Raw genomic sequence first — 17,550 nt, forward strand, 5'->3', positions numbered from 1 at the left:
CCTTAATATTTTCTTGCAGGGCCGGCTTAGTGGTCACATATTCTTTCAGTTTCTGCCAGTCCTGGAAGCTCTGTTAGATTTCAGTTTCTTGAGTCCAGTCACTTGATTGATTTTTCCATTTCTCAAAATGCTGTTGCATTTTTCTTCTCTCTTTCTCCTTTCTTTTCCTCACATCTCTGTTGATGAATAGGATAGACCTGTAATTTTCATTTCTTCATAATGTTCTTCTTAGGATTGGTCTCAAGGTAACATTAGCTCATAAAACAGATTGGGAAGTATTCCTTTATTATTTTTTTAAAAGATTGTATTTATTTATTTGAGAGAGAGAGGGAGAGTACAAACGGGGGGAGTGGCAGAGAGAGAGGGAAAGAGAAGCAGACTTCCTGCTGAGCAGAGAGCCCGATGTGGGGCTCCATCCCAGGATCTGGAGATCATGACCTGAGCTGAAGGCAGACGCTTAACTAACTGAGCCACCCAGGCGCCCCTGGGAAGCATTCCTTTATCAGTTGTCCTTGGATGTTTGACAAAATTCCACCTTTGAAGCTGAGTAGTCTTGAAGTTTTCTTTATGGGAAACTTTTTCACTATAGATTCAGATTCTTTAGTACTACTCAGATTGTCTAATTCTGGTTGGTAGTATCTTCCTAAGACTGTCTATTTCTAAAGTTTGGAATGTACTGCCATAAAATTATAATATTCCACTTAACTTTTTAACATCCTTATGTTCTTTAATAGCCTTCCCTTTTTATTTGTGATAGATGTTATTGTGCCTTCTCTTTTTCTTGATTAGTCTGACCAGAGGATTTTCAGTTGTATTAATCTTTCAGGAACCAGTTTTGACTGTTGATCTCCTCTATTATATATGTGGTGTGTATTTTATTATTTTCCTCTTTCTACTTTTCTTGAAGATTCATTTGCATTTCCCTTTCTGATTTCTTGAGATGGAAACTTAGTTCATTGATTTTTTTTTTTTTTTTTCTCCCAGCCTCTTTTCTTTTCTAATACGTATTTCAGGCAGTAAATTTCCTTCTATGCCTGGCTTTAACTTTATTTAAAAAGTTTTGTTATATTGTATTTTCATTATATTTCATGTGAAAATATGTTCTTGTGATTTCTTCACCCATGCGTTATTTAGAATTATGTTATTAATTGCCAAGCCTATGGAGCTTTTTTTTTTTAAATTATGTTAGTCACCATACATTACATCATTAGTTTTTGATGTAGTGTTCCATGATTCATTGTTTGCGTATAACACCCAGTGCTCCATGCAATATGTGCCCTCCTTAATGCCCATCACCGGGCTAACCCATCCCCCCACCCTCCTCCCCTCTAAAACCCTCAGTTTCTCAGAGTCCATAGTCTCTCATGGTTTGTCTCCCCCTCCGATTTCCCTCCCTTCATTTTTCCCTTCCTACTATCTTTTTTTTTTTTAAACATATAATGTATTATTTGTTTCTGAAGTACAGGTCTTTGATTGATCAGTCTTACACAGTTCACAGCCTATGGAGCTTTTTTAGTTCTCTTTTTGCCATTGATTTCTAACTTAATTTGCATAATGTTCAGAGATGGTATTCTGAATTATCTCAACCTTTTGACATTTGTTACTGAAACTTGCTTTATGGTACAGCATATTTGTGGTCCACTTTATTTATAAATGTTTCATACGTAGTTGAAATGAGCGTTTTATAGTTGAGTGCATTTCTCTAAATATCAATTAGGTCGCATCCATTAATTATGTTCAAATTGTTGGCATCTTTACTAATTCTTTTTTTAATGATTTTCTCAGTCACTGAGAGTTGTGTTAAGAATCACATAATTGTGCATTTGTTTGTTTCTCCTTTTACTTCTGCTAGTTTTTGCTTTATATATATGAGGTGATAAAAATATAGAGCTGTTATCTTTCCAGTGAATTGATTATTAACTGTAATCGAATGTTCTTTTAACTTGTAACTTCTTTTTCCCTTCTGTGTGAGATATTAAAACTAAATCAACTTTATTTTGGTTAGTGTTTGCATGATATATCTTGTTCAATCATTATATTTCAAACATTTTATATTCTTATATTTTAAAGGAATATACATATTATTTTCCAGTCTGACAGTCTGCATTTTATGTGGAGAATTGACTACATTTACATTTAATGCAATTTCTGATACGTATGGGTTTAAATCTAACCATTTTACTATTTGCTTTCTATTTGTCCCATTTGTTCTTTACTCTTGTTTTTCTGCCTCCTTTTAATTTTTTTTCCTTTTACTTATATGCTCCTTTACTAAGATGATTACAGAATACATCCTTATGTTTCTCATTTTCTGTCTTTGTAAGTTTGTCGTTTTAGAAACCTCTTTATCATCAATAGGGCAGTTGTTAAATAAGTATAGTACATCCATTCAGCAGTGAAGACTTTTTTTTTTAAAGATAGTATTTTTAAGTAATCTCTACACCCACCATGGGGCTCGAACCCACAACCCCAAGATCAAGAGTCACATGCTCCACCAACTGAGCCAGCCAGGTGCCCCAAGAAGACATTTTTAAGTGAAAAAAGAAAGCATTTTCAGAATAGTTTGTGTTGTGTCTAAAAGAAAAGGTTTACAATAGGCATTTTATTCTAGCTTTTGTATGTATAAAGAAACTCCAGAGAGGGAAACAGAAAGCTAATAACAATGGATTCCTGTTTGGTAGTGGTAATAGGACTGAAAGAAGATGGAGGATCTCTCACCATACCTTTTGTATAATTTTTAAAATTTCTGAACTGTGTATATGTATTAATAAAAAATCAGATTAGAAAACAGGGATAATTTTGGGAGATATAAAGGAGTTTAGTTTAATGCCTGTGCTTAATCTATCATTTTTAACCAGAAGGTTTTAAATTGTAGATTAAGTCATAAAGATTATCATCTTGGTAGTCAGGAGTAATATAGGAAATACTTCTATTCATCTCTATGTCATTTTCTAAATGTCATACAAATACACTCTTTACTTTTTATCATGATGGTACGTATTAATCATGAAAACCCAAATTATTTTGTCCCTTGAGAAAAGTTATAATTTTATACATCTAAAGGTAATTTTTGCTTTATAAAAAAAGTATAAAGAATATCATATATGTAAACATTCAGTTGAAGACAGAATGGGAAAACTTTTCTTTCTTACCAGTAGCCCCAAAACCTAGCCAGTGCCCCACAGAGGGACCATGTGACGTTTTACGCTTTTGCTTTGTGTAATTCATTGTTGTGTTAACCTTGAGTTTAAGAAGGCTCTGTATGAGAGTGAGATAAGGAGAGAACATACTTTTTTTAAACGTAGAATTTAATTATTCTCTTCTAAAGAATATCCTAAGGCAATTTGCATTACAAGATTTCAATAAAATTCAGTTTGATGCTTTAAGAAATTAAACCATCAATTTGCCTTAACATATGAAGGTAGGATAGCTTCATGGGTTTTTTTGGTTGGTTTGTTTGCAAAAAGGATGTGAATTCAGGTGACTATAAAGGAAAAGAATGTTAACTTTTTTTCTTTCAATTTGATAGGTTTGAGAAATTTCTGTGGTTCATTAGCTCAGAGAACTATCTAATTATAGGTGGACGAGATCAGCAACAGAATGAAATAATTGTGAAAAGATACTTGACAACAGGTAAGTAAGATTAAAATTTTAAGATTAAAATTTAAAGATTAAAATCCTAAGTAATTGGATCAGTTATCTCAGTATGAGATATAGATTTTCATCTTACAGTCCTTTGCTTGACACGTTTAATTGGTAGGAAGAGTTTCATCTTGGTGGCTTATGGTTTGTTGAATATGTGCTTTGACGCTTATTTCTCATTTTAAGTGAATAGTCCTAAAGTAGTAGTACTGAGCTACTCTGTAGTATTGGAATTTTGATTCTCTGCTACATTGACAAAATAGCTTTCAGTCCTCCAAAGTCATTGTATGTCAGAATTTTAAAGGCTTAATTTTTTAGTGCTGAAGGTTGTAACTTTTTTTCACATTTAGAAACAGGACTTAAGCCCTGTGGTGTAAGGCTTCTCATTTATTTTTGTTTGCTGATAACTACCACCTCACTGTGGTTGAACCCTCAGTGTGGGTATCTGAAATCAGTAATCAAAGATAATCTGATGTCCACTGAAGATCCCAAGCCAGGAAAGAAAGCAACAGGGAACAGGTTATTATAATGGTGCTCAGGGTTTGGTCTCTTGTCTTCTGTAGCTCTGTTCATTGTGAGCTGAGCCTTTCTTGGAGCAGTATGGGTTTTTCTGTTCTTTGAGTTTCAAATCCCGGACAAACTGTCATGGCAAGCAGTGGCTGCTCATTTTACCTTTCAGGAACTATGCACTTCCCTTTTCCCTTAAAAAAAGAGGAAAGATCTCACTTCCGCATTTCTTTGTTCATTTGGTTATTCATTGGTATCACATACTTAGAATACAATCAAGGCCCTCATTGTTGGCTTACAGGCCTCCTGGCTTCTTCTCCAGCCTCATTTCTTACTACTCTTCCCTTAGTCTGGCCTTCTGACTGCTCTTCATACATGTCAAACATCCATGGTCCTCACGACCTTTACATTTGCTAGGATTAGTCATCTGCTCCATGTGTCTCTCACCCTCCAGCAGGTTAGCCTAGATTGGTTCACATGGTAACTCAGCAAGTTTGAGAGAAAAAGAGGAAGCACACAAGGACTATTAAGGCCTAGGCTGAGAATTGGCACTTGGTCACAGCTGCCACATTCTGCCAGGGCAGGTCATAGGGCAGGCCCAGATACGAGGGATGTGACTCCACCTCTTGAGCAAAGAGGTGTAGATCGCAGGGGAGAGAGGATCTGACCATTTTTGTAATCTACCATATTAGCATTGCTTTCCTATAAGGAAGCTTGTGAGAACCTCCCCAGGGGTGGGAAATGGACTTTTCCTTATATGCCTTCTTATACCCTTTGGATTTTGAACCCATTAAGCCCATTTAAAAAGAAAGAAAGAAACAGGACTTAAAGTATTATTTCTCATCTGTTTTTAAGGGGACATTTATGTACATGCTGATCTTCATGGAGCTACTAGCTGTGTAATTAAGAATCCAACAGGTAATATATTTCTCTTTATTATTCAGAACTTTAATTCCTTTCTTTAAAATATTTTTAGTATAACTTAAGACAAAAATTGTTAATAGAGATAAAGGACACTTTATAATGATAAAAGGGTCAATTCATCAATAAGATATAACTATTCTATATATATATATTTTTTAAGATTTTTAAAATTTATTTGTCAGAGAGAGAGAGAGACAGAACACAAGCAGGGGGAGTGGCAGGCAGAGGGAGAAGCAGGCTCCCCACTGAGCAAGGGGGCCAGTGTGGGACTTGATCCCAGGACCTGGGGTCATTACCTGAGCCAAAGGCAGACACCGAACCGACTGAGCCACTCAGGCGTCCCCATCACTAAGATATAACTATTATAAACATATATGCACCCAACAGCTTCACTGGTGAATTCTACCAAACTTTTAAAGAAGATTGAACACAAATCCTTCACAAACTCATCCAAAAAATACAAGATGTGGGAAAACTTCCTCACTCATTCTGTAAGGCCAGTATTACCCAATAACAAAACCAGACAAAGACATCACAAGAATTGAAAACTACAGACAATATTGCTTATGAATAGACACAAAAATCCTCAACAAAATATTAGAAAGCCAAATCCAGCAGCTTATTAAAAGGATTATACACTATGACAAAGTGGGATTTTTTCCCAGGAATGCAATGTTGGTTTAATATATGAAAATTAATGAGTATAGTAAAGTGTATTAATAAAGGACAAAAACCACATGATCATCTCAATTGATGCAGAAAAAGCCTTTGGCAATAATCAAACACCCATTTATGATAGAAATACTCAAACTAAGAACAGAAGGGAGCTTCCTCAACTTGGTAAAGAACATTTATGAAGAACCCACAGCTCACATCAGACTTAATGGTAAAAGACTGAAAACTTTTCCCTTAAGATCAGGAACGAGATAAAAATGTCTGTTCTTGTCATTTCTATTCAACCTTGTATGGAGGTTCTTCTAAGTAGGTCATTAGATAATAAAAAGAAATAAAAAATATCCACATTGGTAAAGAATAAGTAAAGCTATTTCCATTTGCAGATGGCATGATCTTATATATTTAAAACTTCAAGGAATCCACCAAAAATTATTAGTAAACAAGTTTAGAATGTTTGGGATACAAGGCCATTATATGTAAATCAGTTGTAGTTCTTTTTTTTTTTTTAATTTATTTATTTGAGAGAGAGTGTGCACACATAAATGGGGGAGGGGCATAGTGAGAAAATTTTCAAGCCAACTCCCCACTGAGCATGGAGCCCAACTCAGGGCTTGATCTCACAACCTATTAGATCATGACCTGAGCTGGAACCAAGAATCAGATGACTGATTTAACTGACTGAGCCATAAAGGCGCCCCCGAGTCAGTTGTATTTCTATATACTCGCAGTGAACAGTACTAAAGTAAACTAATAAAACATTCATTTATAATAGCATTAAAAAGAATAAAATACTTAAGACTAAATTTACCAAAAAGAAATGCAAGACATACACCCCAAACTATAAAACATCATTGAAAGAAATTAAAGAAGACTTAACTAAATGGAAAGACTTGTAGTGTAAGGATTGGAAGTCTTAATGTTGTTCTGATGGCAGTAACTCTATAGATTTGATGTAATCCCTCTCAGAATTCCAGCTGCCTTTTTTTTTTGCAGAGATGGATAAGTTGATCCTAAAACTCACACAGAAATGCAAAGGACCGAGGTCAGCCAAATCATTTCTAAAAATGAAGGACAAAATTGGAGGACTCACACTTCCTGATTTCAAAACCTCCTACAAAGCAACAGTAATAAAGACAGTGAGGTATTGGTACGAGAATGGACAAATAGATCACTGAAGAGAATTGAGATTCCTCATTTCTAGTCCATTGACTTTGAACAAGTGTATGAAAGCCATTCAGTGGGGATAGAATAATGTCAACAAATGGTGTTTGGAATACTAATATCCATGTACAGAAGAATAAAAGTTAGGCCCCTGCTTCACACCATTTATAAAAATTAACTCAAGTGCATCAAAAACCTAAACTTAAGAGCTAAAACTATAAAACTGTTAGAAGAAAATAAGGCATAAATCTCATAATGAATCAGGAAGTCATTTCTCAGACATCAAAAGCATAAGACAAAGAAAAACAGGTAAATTGGACTTAAAAGCCTTAATTCAAGGGAAGCTATCAAAAAAGTGAAAAGACAACTCACAGAATGAGAGAAAATATTGGCAAATCATTTATCTGATAAAGAACCAGTATCCAAAGAACTCATAAGTCTCAACAATAGAAAGGAAAAAAACAAAAACAATTTAAAAATGACAAAGAGTCCAAATAGATATTTCTCCAAAGATATAAGAGTGGCTAACAAGCACATAAGGTCACATAAGCACATCATTCATCATTAGGAAAATGCAAATAAAAACCACAATGAGATACCACTTCACACGCAGTAGAATAGTTATAAAGAAAAAATAGACAAAACAAGTGTTGGTGGGGATGTAGAGATTGGAACCTTTATATGCTGCTGATGGGAATTGAAAATGATTCAGCTGCTATAGAATAGAGTTTGGCGGTTCCTCAAAAAGTTGAACATAGAATTTACCATGTGACCTAGCAATTCCGCTCCTGGTTCTATAGATAGACATGACCACACTAAATTTGTTTGCAGATATACTTAACAGCATTATTTATAATAGCTAAGAAATGGAAACAACCTACATGTTCATTAGCTGATGAATAAACAAGATGTGGTATGTTGATATAATGGAATAGTACTCATTCTTAAAGAGATGAGGTACTGGTAATTGCTCTAACAGGGATGAACCTTGAACATGTGATGCTAAGTGAAAGAAGCCAGACACATTTGATTCCATTGATATGAAATTCCAAAATAGGCAAATCCATAGAGTCAGAGTATATTTGTTATTGTCATGGGCTGGGAAAGTGGAGAATGACTATTAATGGATATAAGATTTCCTTGGGGGATGATGAAAATGTTCTGGAATTAGTGGTAATGGTTAATAGGTTTATGAGTATACTAAAAACCACTGGATTATGTACTTTAAAAGGGTGAATTTTATAGTATATAAATTATATCACAATTAAAATATATTTGAAATCTAACTGTAGGGTTATATTATTAATATGCTTTTTGTTTTGACGATTTTGGTGATCTGTAGTAATTCTGGGAGTCTTCAAACTTTGAATAGGCTTTTCTAAATTATTCTATCTGGAATGTAGTTAGAGTTATTAATATACGTGAGAGGGCATTTCTTCTCTGATTTATTTAGGCCATTAAAAGCCTGCTTTGTAAATATATTTTTATTGTTGTTGTGTATTTTTTATCTCATTTTAATGCCAGTATAGTTAACATACAGTGTTATGTAAGTTTCAGGTGTACAACTAGTGATTCAACAATTCTGTGTATTACTCAGTGCTCATTAAGATAAGTGTATTCTTTTTTTTGTAATTTTATTATGTTAATCACCATACATTACATCATTAGTTTTTGATGTAGTGTTCCATGATTCATTGTTTGCGTATAACACCTAGTGCTCCATGCAGTACGTGCCCTCTTTAATACCCATCACCAGGCTAACCCATCCCCCCACCCCCCTCCCCTCTAAAACCCTCAGTTTATTTCTGAGTCCATAGTCTCTCATGGTTCGTCTCCCCCTCCGATTTCGCCCCCTTCATTTTTCCCTTCCTACTATCTTCTTTTTTTTAACATATAATGTATTATTTGTTTCAGGGGTACAGGTCTGTGATTCAACAGTCTTACGCAATTCACAGTGCTCACCATAGCACATAACCTCCCAATGTCTATCACCCAGCCACTCCATCCCTCCCACCCCCCACCACTCCCAAGATAAGTGTATTCTTAATCCTCTTCACCTCTTTCACCCATCCCCCTACCCAACTCCCCTCTGGTAATCATGTGTGTTCTCTGTAGTTAAGAGTCTGTTTTTTGGTTTGTCTTTTTTTTTCCCTTTGTTTTGTTTCTTAAATTCCACATGAGTGAAATCATATGGTATTTGTCTTTCTCTTGACTGGTTTATTTTGCTTAGCATTATACTTTCTAGATCCATCCATGTTGTTGCAAATGGCAAGATTTCATTCTTTTTTATGGCTGAATAATATTCTATTGTGTATATATACATGACGTCTTCTTTATCCATTCATCTATTGATGGACACTTGGGCTGCTTCTATAATTTGACTGTTGTAAATAATGCAGCAAGAAACATGGGGTGCATGTATCCTTCCGAATTAGTGTTTTCATATCCTTTGGGTAAATACCCAGTAGTGTGATTACTGGATCATAGGGTAGTCCTATTTTTAGTTTTTTGAGGGACCTCCATACTGTTTTCCACAGTGGCTGCACCAGTTTGCATTCCCACCAACAATGCCCCAGGGTTCCTTTTTCTCCACATCCTCACCACCACTTGTTGTTTCTTGTGTTTTTTATTTTAGCCATTCTGACAGGTGTGAGGTGATAATTCATTATGGTTTTGATTTGTATTTCCCTGATGGTGAGTGATGTTGTAAATACATTGTTAATAAAAAATAGTAACTTTATGTAATATTGAAATAAAAATGTGGTATCATTATTTAAGATGTAAGAAGATCAGATCTGTCATGCTGCATGTAATTTTCATATGTTGCTGTGTAGAAAGTCTGTACTTGGGTACTGAAGCATTGCAGTGTCGTTACTACAGGAGAACCCATTCCCCCTCGGACCTTGACTGAAGCGGGCACAATGGCACTTTGCTACAGTGCTGCTTGGGATGCACGAGTTATCACTAGTGCTTGGTGGGTGTACCATCATCAGGTAATAAGGGCTGTGGTCCTTTTTCTTAATTTATTAAGAGCTATTGTGTACCGGGACACCTGGGTGGCTTAGTAGGTTAAGCGTCCGACTCTTGATCTCAGCTCAGGTCTTGATCTCAGGGTCATGGGTTCAGGCCCCATGTTGGTCTCCCAAAAAATAAGAAATAAAAGAGCTATTGTGTACCAAATTTTGAGGGTATAGACGTGAACAAGGCAAAGTGCCTACTTTGAGCTGACGTTTGGTGGTGGAGAAAAATACATACATAACGTCTGGTAACAAGTGCTGTAAAAATTTTTCTTGAAAGTGGAGTAGGCAGTAGAGAGTGATAAGGGCTACCATTTTGAATGAAGTGTCAGGGAAGGCCTTTCTAGGAAAGTAAGATATGAGCAGACACTAAATGAAGAGAGCAAATGATTCATGCAGTTACACAAGATGACAAATGTTCCACTTATGACTGGCATACTGACCTAAAAGATCTTTCTCCTCTTCATCTTTGTTGGAATTTCCTGATCTCTCTTTGGCCCTTCCTGAAAAATAGCTATATCTGGTGTTTTTTATTCACTTGGGTTTAGTAATTGTCCTTCTTAAATGCTATTTTACTTGATGCTACTTCAAATATTAGCATATTTGACTTCCCATTGCTATTTCACATTTTCAGTAATTACAATTGATAACGATGTACTTTTACAAGGTCCTAAAGCTATGCAGCAAGGTAAAGAATTCAATACTATTGGGGCACCTGGGTAGCTCAGTTGGTTAAGCGACTGCCTTCGGCTCAGGTCATGATCCTGGAGTCCCGGGATCGAGTCCCACATCAGGCTCCCTGCTCATCAGGGAGACTGCTTCTTCCTCTGACCCTCCCCCGTCTCATGCTCTCTCTCTCATTCTCTCTCTCAAATAAATAAATAAAATCTTTAAAAAAAAAAAATTCAATACTATTATCCTCCCTAGTTTAATTTTACATCTGTTTATATTCATTATTTTCTGCTGTGCTGTGATACTGTTTTCAGGAAATTAATATCACTCTGAGATTATATTTTCTGCCTCAGTACTGTTATAAAAGTGGTTTTAATTCTTTTATTGAATTGGTTTTTTAAGGGTGAAATTAGTGTGCTTTAATCCCTCCAGTATCTATGATAAAGATACTTTCAGATTTGGGGGTTTCACAGATAAATTTTTATTTATTTTTAAAGATTTTATTTATTTATTAGAGAGCGAGCGAGCACAAGCAGGGGGAGCGGCAGGCAGAGGCAGAGGGAGAAGGAGGCTCCCCACTGAGCAAGGAGTCCGATGCAGGGCTCGATCCCAGGACCCTGGGATCATGACCTGAGCCGAAGGCAGATGTTTAACCATCTGAGCCACCCAGGCGCCCCAATAATAGAAAATTTTAAAATATTGTGCAATTATCTTCTTATTTTGCCAAATTAGAATGCATTTTTAAAAATCTATCTTTTCCCTAAAATGAAAGGTTATTTTACTACCCCAAAAACAGTACTTCAGGAAAGGATTTTATTTAATAAATACAGTATTAGTAAATATAGCTTTATGATATAAGCGTATTAAACTGTCCTTATTTTTCTCATTATATCTCAAACCAGAGGAAACATGTGGACAAGTTCTGGCTCTAATCCATGGCATTTGAAAGTTATTGGTGTAGTGTATCCTTCATTATTTCTTTTCTTTTTTACTGCCAAAGGTATATCTGTCTTTGAAGAGATATTTCAGCGTTGAGAATTTTTACTAAATTATAAACTTTTTAGGAGACAGTGCTGTTTACTTGAATATGACTTGACTTTATTGAGTGAAAATTTTAAAAATGTATTTCTTAAGACGACAGTATAATGTGGTGTTGTGTTCCTCAGGTGTCTAAAACAGCACCAACTGGAGAATATTTGACAACAGGAAGCTTCATGATAAGAGGTAATGACTTGTCGGTAGGTTATGGAGATAGGTTTGAGGACCATTGCTAATAGTATTTTCAGAACAGAAGCTATTCTGATTTCATGTATGAAATCTGTTATGAAATAAAGAATATTTTGTGCTGCTGTGGCAAATTTAGCATTTGTCATGTCATCTCCATATGTATTTTTCTTGATGAGAATGTACTTTCACATAAAGTTATAAGGGTAAGAATGTATAGCATGACCTTTTTTCTAAAAACAGATTATTCAGGGCTTGACTGACTCAAAGATGAGAGCAAGTATTCGTATTTTTTCTTTCTTAATTCCTGTTCCTATACATAATGCCAAATTCTGTGAATGGGAAATGTTCCTTCATGACAGAAAAAAGACAAAATAAATGTCACCACCAGTGTCAGATAATTTACAAGCATGAAATGGAAAAAAAAGGGATTTTTTAACATTTATGCTTATTGTCTTTTATAGGAAAAAAGAATTTCCTTCCTCCCTCATATCTAATGATGGGGTTTAGTTTCCTCTTTAAGGTATTCTTCAGCATCTTTGTTATTTTTTTTTTCTGATTTTCATGAATCTTACCTAAAGTTCTGTCAGTGAAAAAGAACTGTTTCCATAGGTAGATGAGTCTTCTGCTTGGAGACATCGGGGTGAACGAAAAGTCAGAGTGCAGGATGAAGACATGGAAACACTGGCGAGTTGCACAAGTGAACTCATATCGGAAGAAATGGATCAACTAGGTAGTTTACAGATTTTAATAAAATAGCTTATAGTGTTCCCTATTGTCTAGTTTATCTTCTAGATTCTTAGAGGATCATATCTACTTTGGGATAATTGAAATTTCAAAACCACACTTGTTACTCAATTTTACTGAATTTCGTTTTTGGCAGTATTAAATATACTTGTTTTAGTGAATTAGAAAGTGTTTAATTGGATCTGTAACTGATATACTATATAAAGTATATAGTAAAACTTTAGTATTTAATGGGTCAAACATAAATGTGTTTAGCAGAGATAGACTCAGGTATTTACAAATGAGCATTTACTTTTGGATTTAAGAATTAGAAGTGATACAAAGATGAGTTTATAACAAGTGTAATTTCTCACATGAGAATTTGGCTTGATTTAATAATACACTTGCTTCAAGTGGAAAGCAACTGTGGTTGCTGAAATAAATTTACCCACCTACCTAAAAGAACTAGGGAAAGTATGCCCTCTATATTATTTTTACAGTTATTCTCCTAGGGTCATTCCTTTTTAGGACTAATACTGCATTGTTTCATTTATGACTACTGTTGGCATTACAGGATTTTTTAAAATTTTCACCATGTTCCCAATACTGTACAGAATTCTGTATTTACATTATTTTTAATGGAATTCTCACAACCATCTTTGTCAGGTGGTGATGGCATCTCCTATTATAGGTGAGGCAACTAATATTATTACTACTAAGCAGTGTTTTTTTTGAGAAAGTGTGAATACCTTTTGTGTGCCAGTTATATTACTTGTCTCATTTCACTTCTCATGTGCAAGTTACAATAACAGCTGCAGAATTTATGGAATTACTTCTCTTGTCCTCCTTTCTGGAAATACCTAACCAAGACAAGTTAGAGTTTTCATTGTAGAAATGGTTGCAATTCCAAGAAATTTATATAGTATCTTGGAGAGCATTTATTCCAACCAGTTCATGATACAAGAGTATCCTTTTGTCTGAATACCCTTTGGGGATGATCGGGCTTTTTTTTTTTTTTTTTTTGGTGATCTTTTGGAGAAATGGAGTCAACAGAATGCTTTTTTGAAGTTTTCGAGGTAGTCATCTAGCTTTGTTATGGTGGTATCACTCTGACTTAGCTTATGATATCTACAGATGGAGGTGAGAGTAGCAGTGAAGAAGATAAAGAGGAATCACACGAAACTCCTGTGGAAATGGAACTCATGACTCAGGTTGACCAAGAGGATGTCACTATTCAGAGTGGTGGGGATGAGCTAACTGATGAACTACTTCAGGAAGAAAGCTCTGAAGATGAAGGAGAATCCGAAGATGTAGTAAAAGATCAGGAACCTGTTGGTGAAATGAAGGATGAAGGGGAAGAGACATTAAATTATCCTGATACTACCATTGACTTGTCCCACCTTCAGCCCCAGAGGTAATTAAAAACGATTGTTTTATAGCTGGCAATGATGGAAGAGTTAATCCTTCTAAAATAATACCAAGGTTGACTATAGTATGTTTACCCTCCATTGTCTACAACCTATTCACCATTTGGGGGGTAGGTTTCTCTAAAGAAATTTCCAGGACCAAGGGTAGAAAAATACAGTAAACATAAAAGTGGCCAAAGTAGGTCAGAAAAGAAACAAGTATATGAGTATAAATGCTAATAATATAAGAGAGGCAATTCCATTAAAAAAATTTAAGTGTTTTAATCTTTATTTAAAGTCTTACCGGTAGATCACCAAGTAAACAGTATCATAGTTTTAAAAGCTTTATCACTAGAATAGTTAAGAATAGCTTAGGAGTCAAGCCAGAATTGAGTCTAAGGGTATGTCCTTGGGCAAGTCACTCTATGTCTGAGCTTCAGTTTATTTCCTCTGTGAAAATGGAGTATTACCAACCCCCATAGGGCTTTGGTGAAGATTATACGTATATAAAGCATCTGGCAGTGCCTGGCACATAGTAAGTGTTCAATACATGTCTGCTATTTAAGAATATATTTAAAAGTGTGAGATGAGCAATATGATTTTTAAAAATTTTATCAACATGTGAAAATTTGTAGATTGCCAGTAATTAAGGGTATGATATGGGAATGTTTGCGGACTTTGTAAATGAATGCCTTTTACAGGCTAGTGGATGCCTCTTTCTGTTTATTTTCATAGGTCCCTCCAGAAATTGGCTTCAAAAGAGGAATCTTCTAATATGGTAAGCTGTTTTCAAAGTTTTGTGAAGAACATCATGTCTTTCTCATTGAATCATTTTCTACTTTTAATTTTACTTTCTGGAAAATTAATAGTAGTGATGTTATTGTTTGTATTTGCTTGTGTTTTTTTTTTGTTTTAATTTTAATAGAGTGACAGTAAATTACAGAGCCGGAGACATTTGTCAGCCAAGGAAAGAAGGTAAACATATTTGTGTTATTTAACTGGAAAGCATGTAAATTTTTTTTTGGTTACTGATGATTCAGTTACGACAGATGACTTGGCGGTTCTAAAGACCTCCCTTATTAAAATTAACAAGATTTAGCATAAATCTTGCTTAGTTCTTAATATTGAGCTCTGTACAGGTTTTTTTGTTTTAGGCCCCTAATCTGTCACTACTGTCAGTGAGATAGGTCAAGTAACATGAGACAGACCCTTTGTTACATAAATATGTGCATTAAATAGGCTGGTTCTAGGATAATATTGGCAGGAATAAACAGGAATACTTGAAAATGATTAGGAAAGTTTCATTTAATAGAGAAGATTTTTTTCTTTAACATAGAAGGTCTCAGGAGGCAAACAGAAAGGCAGAAGGAAAGGGACAACTGAGACAATCACTATAGGGTAAAAAAAAGGCTATAAAGCTAGTGTAAAGCAGTCCAGGAAGAGATTCTAGAGTGGAATAGATAATAAACCCTTTTGTTTGAGAAAGAGTCATTAAATAGTTTCAGCAAACTCTCTGAGGACACAGCATTATGCTAGATACTGAGTATACAAAGAGGTAAAATATAAGAAAGTTTGTGCCTTTAAGGAGTTTTTGAGTCCTGGATTCAGGAAAGAGCCATACAGTAGGGATACAGTAGTTCAGGAGTAAGAAATTGCTGTGAGGCCAGGTGTGTTGAGAATGCCATCAGAAGTATACCTTGAAAATCTATTAGGACTAGGTAAATGAAGATAAGAAGGTCAAAGATTCCAAGGAGAATTAGCATGAACAAAGCAAGGCAGGGATTTGGAAGTAATATGCATAGTGCTTTGGGGAAATGATAAGTAGACTGAGGTGAAAGGGGCAAAAGTTCACGTTTGTGAACTGGTAGATGGTAAGATTGGCAAAGTGAACTTGGATCAAAAGTGGAGAACTGACTAGAATGATAAGCTAAGTATTTTTGGACTTAATCCTGAAAGTGATGTGAGGAGCACTTTTGGAAGATTTTAAATGGGAATATGAGATAGGTAAACAAGGAAGATTAATCTAGAAGTTCATGTAGAACAGTTTATGGGGGAAATGCTGGAGAAAGGTCTGGGTAGGAAGTGATGAGGACCTGCGGTGGGAATAGGAGAGATTGCACATCAAAAATACCACAGTAATAAGATTTCCCCTTTCTCCTTCTCTGTATATCTTTATCCATTTATTTATTTAGCTAACCTATCACCATATTTTATTGAATACCTGAGATCTGCCAAGGCCATGCTGATACATAGACTACAAATCCCGGTGCCTGGCCATCAAGATGTTGAGGCTACTGAGTAAGGATAAGTCAAGGGTGACAGTGGGTGAAGCCTGGATGACAGAAAGAATGATAAATCCATGAGAGAGAAGTTTTCAGTTTTTTCTTATATGCTGATGTGCATATGTATGCTTTTATACTGTAGCCTGGTGTTTATGAAGTTAAGCAGAAGCTGTGATCGTTTATATATTGTACATGTTCCCCGTCCCTTGTAGTATTTTAGGGCACTAAGAATTAGATGTTCCCATTTCATTTCTATTTAGGGAAATGAAGAAGAAAAAGCTTCCAAGTGACTCAGGGGATTTAGAAGTGATCGAGGTAAAGGACAAAGAAAAAGAAAATACTCTACACATTGAAACTCATGCGGACACAAGCAAACGTGCGCCAGCCGTGCAGCCGATGAAACGAGGCCAGAAGGTAATACAGCCTCGGGCCGAGTTGCTAGAGTGAGTCCTCTGTGGGCCATAAAGGAGTTGTGAGCTGCTGCTTACGTTTTTAAAGTTTAAGTGAAACAAAAGATGGAGGCAAAAAAAATAATCCTTTGCGACTTCCTTTTAATGAAAATTAAAAAGAGATAAGATTTAGGGAACATAGAGATCACTGTTCTATGTCCCTTTAAGATCATCTAGATAGAAGCTCTCATCTTATGTAGAAGAGGAATTAGAAGTATAGACTTTTAGAAGTCTGAATTATCAACCGTTTCTTTTATAGTTAGTTCTTTGTGCCCTGTTTAAAGAAATCTTCAAAAATTTATAAATTTGTTATTTGGGCCCCAGCTAAGATTAATAAGGACAAAAATCTCGGTGAGGCCTAGAGGTCTATAGTTTTAAAAATTACTGGGTAATTTAGATATGTAGCCCACATAAAACAATCACCAGTTAAGAAAACTCAGTCTTGGGGCGCCTGGGTGGCTCAGTCGTTAAGCATCTGCCTTCGGCTCAGGTCATGATCCCAGGGTCCTGCGATCGAGCCCTGCATCGGGCTCCGTGCTCAGCAGGAAGCCTGCTTCTCCCTCTCCCACTCCCCCTGCTTGTGTTCCCTCTCTCGCTGTGTCTCTGTCAAATAAATAAAATCTTTAAAAAAAAAAAAATTCAGTCTTAAGAAAGCCTTTATCCAGCTTAGCTTTTGCTGCCTTGTTTCCTGTTCTTTCTCTATATGTAGATCCTGACTCCAACCAAATGCAAGGACTTGCTATTACTATACTATACTGTCCTTTTTCTTATGCTCCTGCTTTTCACTTCTTTTAAGACCTTCAAGTTGTACTTTATTTCTTCCCCACATTTCTTGCTTAAGCTGAAAGAAATCTTTTTTTTTTTT

The 17,550-nt window shown here is 35.6% G+C and overlaps 1 protein-coding gene across 1 annotated transcript in view; it reads left to right on the forward strand.

Annotated features, from left to right (window-relative positions):
* NEMF (nuclear export mediator factor) overlaps positions 1 to 17,550 on the forward strand; it is a 49,004-nt gene that overhangs the window by 25,300 nt on the left and 6,154 nt on the right. The window contains exons 17-27 of the mRNA XM_081829764.1: positions 3,530 to 3,633; positions 5,005 to 5,067; positions 9,790 to 9,902; positions 11,765 to 11,822; positions 12,287 to 12,345; positions 12,435 to 12,555; positions 13,683 to 13,962; positions 14,690 to 14,732; positions 14,880 to 14,929; positions 16,497 to 16,650; positions 16,970 to 17,036. Coding sequence (XP_081685890.1) covers positions 3,530 to 3,633; positions 5,005 to 5,067; positions 9,790 to 9,902; positions 11,765 to 11,822; positions 12,287 to 12,345; positions 12,435 to 12,555; positions 13,683 to 13,962; positions 14,690 to 14,732; positions 14,880 to 14,929; positions 16,497 to 16,650; positions 16,970 to 17,036 — 1,112 coding nt within the window. The remainder of the gene's footprint in view (positions 1 to 3,529; positions 3,634 to 5,004; positions 5,068 to 9,789; positions 9,903 to 11,764; positions 11,823 to 12,286; positions 12,346 to 12,434; positions 12,556 to 13,682; positions 13,963 to 14,689; positions 14,733 to 14,879; positions 14,930 to 16,496; positions 16,651 to 16,969; positions 17,037 to 17,550) is intronic.

This window comes from Leptonychotes weddellii, chromosome 9 (genome assembly GCF_054177405.1).
Source record: "Leptonychotes weddellii isolate Sample4059 chromosome 9, ASM5417740v2, whole genome shotgun sequence".
Lineage (NCBI taxonomy): Eukaryota > Metazoa > Chordata > Mammalia > Carnivora > Phocidae > Leptonychotes > Leptonychotes weddellii.